Genomic DNA, 5,389 nt, shown 5'->3' with positions numbered 1-5,389 from the left:
TATGGTTTATTTTTGTTTTGAATATTGTGAATCAAAGAAAATCTTGAATCATTAAGGATTGTATTGTACCAGGTCTTACTGACGTTCGACTGGTAATCTCGTCAGAATACTTTCAATCATCAGTTCCTCAGGAAGATAACTATTACTCTGTTGTTCCTTCTCCTCTTCTCGTTGATCAATGTTTAGTTGACATGATCTTTTTTCTTCAGTAATGAAACAATTCAAAAAGGGATGAGGCATGCTGCTTTTCCTACGATGCTTGGATGCATATTATAATTATAAGGTTTGAACTTTGTGGTTCATACATGAATTAGGATTTCTCAGAGGTATCTCCTTCCAATACGGTTTCTAAGTTGTATAGGAATTCGGAAACCTTCAGTTAAACTAATTAATTAAGATATCGCCATCCATCAGTTCCTTATTAGACATCCAAGTCTCAAACAAAACAAAATAAATATAAAATGACAGTACATCGTAGAAATACAAAGACAGCTGCCGTCTTGGACATACTGTGACCCATAGATATGCAATCACCTCCAAGTAGAACCACCAAGTTTGAAAACCTCTTCGTTACTGCTATCTTTTGCACGCCGTTCTGTTCCACTTTCACTTCCTCTCTGAGTACTTGTATCTCCATATAAATCCCTCAACTTGGCCAGATTGCTCGAAACTGAATTCTTTTCCTTATTTTCTTCTACTTTTAGAGAAGAATCTGAATGGTGATTGTTAGGTGGTACCTGCAAACTCCGGCTTCTGCTTCTACTCCTGCTTCTACTTCTGCTTCTACTACCATGTGAATCTGATCTACGATGCCTGCTGCTACTCTCTCTTTCTGCATACCTAGAAGACCTGCTATCGTCGTCTCGACGGCTCTGACTCCCACGCCGCTCGTAGTCGTGTCTCCTGTCTCTGTCCACATCCCGGTCTCGCTCCCTATCTCTGTCATAACAGTCACGATCTCGGGATCTCCCTCTTTCTGAATGGTCTCGATCTCGACCTCTATCTCTATCAGAACGATCTCTGTCTCTATCTCTGTCAGAACGATCTCTCTCTCTATCTCTGTCGGAACGATCTCGGTCTCTGCCTCTGTCAGAACGACCCCGATCAGAGTCATGGCTCCGGCTTCTATAGTTGCTGGGAGATCTTCGTGCCTCGTCACTGATGTTTCTATCCTGAGGTGGTGGCAATGTCCGGCGAACTGGTGATGAATCTCTCGTTGAAGCTCGGTGAGGAGCACGTTGGCCGAAAGAGACTGAAAGGGCAGCTTTCACAGAAGGTGGTCGACGTGCAGTGTCATCCGATCCATGACGGGTGGTTTCCCCAGTAACACCAGCATGTTTCGTGGGGAGTTTCATTTGCTCAAGGTTAGAGACAATCTGCCTCATTATTGGCACAGGAGTCCGCGGGAACAAGGTATCGAAGTAGTACTGCAAAAAGTGAGAAGTGTAGCATCAGATACAGAAGATAATAAGCAGCTTTAAAATCAGATTTTGGTGAAAAATGGTACTCAGACAAGGTACCTAATGACCACCATCATCATTCACAAACAACTAACGGAACCTGAAACGTAAATCCACTTTCCCGATGCAACTCTAAAACTAAATAGAAACATTTTCTGTCAAGGTTGTCATGTGCTATCCGCTCTTAACAAAATCTAGGTGGATACCCCATATGTCAGCATCTTACTCCAAAACATAAGTTTCATTGACTGGACACATCAAGTTTAACACCCAAATGTGGTTAATCAGATGTAAAAATGGTGATGCATAACAGATGAAAAAAAGCAACTACGAAGGAGTTGGTACCAAACACCTACATAGTGGAGTCTCTGATTTGTAAACAGAAAAAAGAAAAAAAAGAGAGAAAGGGAAGAAGCCAGAGGAGACACTTACACACCTGGCCAAGAAGTAGATCACGTACATAGACACCCATAGTTGTCATTCGTCCGTTTGATCCAGGAGAAAATTCCTGAAAAACAGTATCACCAAGATAAGATTATAAGCAAGCTCGAGGTTACCACGGATATAGATTACAGTTAACTGTTCCCCACATGGTTAAGGTTTACAAATATGATATGATTAATAAGATTTAGCTCTTTGACAGCAAACAAGGGCAGAGCGGCTAAAAGATAGAACGCTAGCAAATAAAAATTGGTGGCTAACTACCGTTGCAAACATAACAAAAGTCTGCTACTACAGAAAACACATTAGTCTTTCGTGTCTCCTCTGAAATTCCACTACCACTATCAGGACTAGTACAACCCTCGATTATGAATAGAAGCAGATGAAAAACTGGAAACTTTTTTTTACTTAGCAAGCTAACGAGTCATGTGTACTCACTCTGTTGGTTCTATGATATTTGGTTCTATGATATGAGGAATCAAAGAAGAGATCAAGACCACTGATCAGCAACACATTCTAGAATCCCAGTTCCCAGCTCTTAGAAGATCTTGAATAACAAGTGTAGAGGCCATCATTCTACATGGAATGATAAACATCATTTTTAACATGCAAAGATTACTTACATATACAACTAACTCATCACTCAAGAGTTTTGATGCATGTGACACTCTACGACAGGATTAGCATAGTTACACTCAAGTAATGGACGTCACATATAGTTTCAGAAGCAAACCTGAGCTCTAGATATATAAAAAAAATTATGAAGTGAATCACAGTAATTTACAAACTTTAACTAGAACTTCAACAGACACAAGTGGGGCATAACGAAAGAGATGACACCTCCTAATGATCCTTAGGACATTCAAGCAGAAAATTCTGTATGTCCTAATAAAGAAGTGAAGTGAAGTGAAGTAAAGTACAAAACAGATAAATGGAGGAAGCGGACCACAAAATTACCTTGACATCACTTCAATGTTGGCACCACACCAGTTCTATGGAGAAATAAAGACTGTTATTTCCAGTTGACTTTCTTCCCAGAAAATGCATAAAACAGTCCTTAGAGTTCTTTCTTAATCCTAAACTACTTTACCATTCAATTATTATGGCCCTTATGGGTTAAGATTTAAGGCATAGTTCATACACCCAAACAAAAGAACAGTCAAACATTGAAGAACCTTCCACAAATGTATGAATTGGCATTAATATCATTAAAACATGAACCAAGCCCAATATTATGTGACAAACTCACTATAACATAAACACAACAAAACTACAAAGCGAGCGGGAGAAAGTCCTTGTACCAGTTTCACTGTGCTTAAATAGCACGTAAAGTGCTTAATGTGAGATTTGTGGTGGAATAGAGATAGAGAACCCCTCATATATCATGTTTGAAAGGCTCTAGAAACAAAAATAATGCAGGTAAGCTGCAGTTGGAGAATTGATCAACCCCCGTTCTTATGTTGTTTGAAGAATCGGCTTAAAGAGTCTATTTTTCGTATTGGTATATTATTTTGCATGGATACATAGGTTGATGGACATTGTTTTGGGCAATCACGTCATGGACATTGTTGGCCTCAAACACTAATTAAAATTGCTCTCCAATCCCATGTCCTAACGACTCCAGTCACTAAGATCAAAGGCTCAAAAACAAAAAAAAGCATTTTTGAGTAACAAAGAAACAATTCATTGCAACTGCTAGATAGAGAACCATTCTGTGGGTATAAGATTAATGAACTAGAGCACTCCCGTAATGCAAGTGCATATCCTTGATGGTATATAAAGCAAACTGATACATGCAACAGCGTAAAATTCGTGAAGGGTTGAAAACATGAGCCTTTTATGGTGAAGAATTGGTCACGGGGAATAGCGGTGCACATACTAAGATGTTTTTCAAGGATGAAATGCCAATCAAATAGCTTATACAACTAGAATATGTATCTAAAACAAGATAGGGCAACGGAGAGTTGGATACCTCATCATCTGTGACATATGGCTCAAACCAGCCCCATAAAGTTTTTGGATCAGCAGCATATCGCAGGTAAAGAAATCCAACCTGCAAATACGTCAAAGCATTCGTTGATATGCATTAGGCGGTAGTCAGAGGATGAGAAAGAAACATTAAATTGGAAGTCAAGTGAGCAAAATAAAAACACACTTGTGCATAATTGTATACTTACAGCTCTAATATAAGGCGAATCTTGGTGTTTCAAGAGACCGTGCATTTGTTTAACAGTAAGCTTCATTGTGAAGAACTTGTACAGAAGGCAAAATGCCGTTGATGGCCCCCTACAATTCCCAGTCATCCATGGCTCTACATGATCAACTTGATTATATATCTCATCGATAACTTCATGGTAAGTCTTCAATCTAAAAAGCTCTTTAAAGTAATCTGAAGAAAGGATGTTCATACAAAGAACCTTCTCCAACAATGAATCAATCGGTTTTCCTGATGTTTGTATCTCCATTGCTTCAGTAAATCCGACTAACGTTTCAACACACTGTACTTACACTTCACTTCAATGCATTCAGCTCCTACGACACAATAACAATCGAAATTAATCATAATATTTCAACTTAAAAAGCAAAAAAAAATCACAAACTCTTGCACCAAAAATAAAAAATCTTATCTTGATTGAAAAATCAACAAGTTCCTGAGTTATAAGTTTACGGGGGGGAGCTCAATATTTTATGCCTATATGATATCATCAACAACGTCAGTGAAAAAAAAATAAAAAATAAATTCAAAACCCTAAACTTAAGAATCAAAAATAAATAAAATCTCGGCCTGATTGAATAAAACCCACAGTTGATTAGGAACAGGCAAAGCATTATCAGATAACAAAATAAGAAAGAAGCAATAATACCCAATAACATGAGATTCATTCAAGGAACCTTGAAAGAAACCCTAGAAAGTGTGAAAAAAATGAGATTTTCAAACCCAAATAATGGAAGAGAAAGCAATAATATACCGACCTGAATAAGTAATCGATCTTGAAAGAATGAAGAAATTGATTCTGGGTCAATTTGAAACTTGAAGAAAAATTGGAGGAAGAGGAGAAAAACCCTTTCTCTGTGGGGTTCGTTTGAAACGAGGACAAGCAAGAAGAGTAAAAAAAAATCTTTCGAAGTCTCAAACTCAAAAACAATCGCACGCATCCATCTCCTTATGGATACTGTAGGATGGGGGCCTTTGAGTCATGTGGTGCCCCAAGGCCAGTTCGTATATGGATTTTTGAGGTTGCCAGTTCGTAGTAACTTCAAAATTTGGCATACCCGGTAGGCCTGCACACGGTTCGGTTCGGTGCGGTTATAGCTAAAGCCGTTCACCTAACTGTGTTCGGTGTGGTTATCACAATTAAAACTGCAGCCAAACTGTTTAGTATTCGGTTCGGTTTTTAACCGCACCGATACTATTCGGTTACGGTTCGGTTCGGTTCGGTTTTCACCTATACCCTGCACCTGTACATAAACAAGTTGACCATAGTCTT

General features: G+C 38.7%; 1 protein-coding gene across 8 annotated transcripts; it reads right to left on the bottom strand.

The window, feature by feature from the left end:
• Positions 1-242: 242 nt before the first annotated feature.
• Positions 243-5,023, bottom strand: LOC113284418 (pre-mRNA splicing factor SR-like 1). Of its 8 annotated transcripts, XR_003328134.1 has the most exons (7): positions 4,875-5,023; positions 4,079-4,433; positions 3,874-3,954; positions 2,859-2,893; positions 2,340-2,477; positions 1,897-1,968; positions 1,364-1,427 (listed from the first exon to the last, which is right to left on the bottom strand). XR_003328134.1 is itself a non-coding variant. In XM_026533868.1 (5 exons), exons 2-5 carry the CDS (start codon positions 4,364-4,366, stop codon positions 531-533), a joined length of 1,338 nt encoding a protein of 445 aa, XP_026389653.1. In that variant the 5' UTR covers positions 4,367-4,433; positions 4,875-5,023; the 3' UTR covers positions 243-530. The 8 variants fall into 8 exon arrangements, 6 of the variants coding, with proteins under 6 accessions (XP_026389653.1, XP_026389654.1, XP_026389655.1 ...); XR_003328135.1 differs by lacking the exon at positions 2,859-2,893; XM_026533868.1 differs by lacking the exons at positions 2,340-2,477; positions 2,859-2,893 and having other exon boundaries at positions 243-1,427.
• Between the last annotated feature and the right edge of the window lie 366 nt (positions 5,024-5,389).

The sequence above is a fragment of the Papaver somniferum genome, chromosome 5 (genome assembly GCF_003573695.1).
Source record: "Papaver somniferum cultivar HN1 chromosome 5, ASM357369v1, whole genome shotgun sequence".
In the NCBI taxonomy this organism is placed as follows: Eukaryota; Viridiplantae; Streptophyta; class Magnoliopsida; order Ranunculales; family Papaveraceae; genus Papaver; species Papaver somniferum.
Note: the sequence above shows the minus strand (reverse complement) of the source record. Positions and strands in the feature narration are given on the sequence as shown.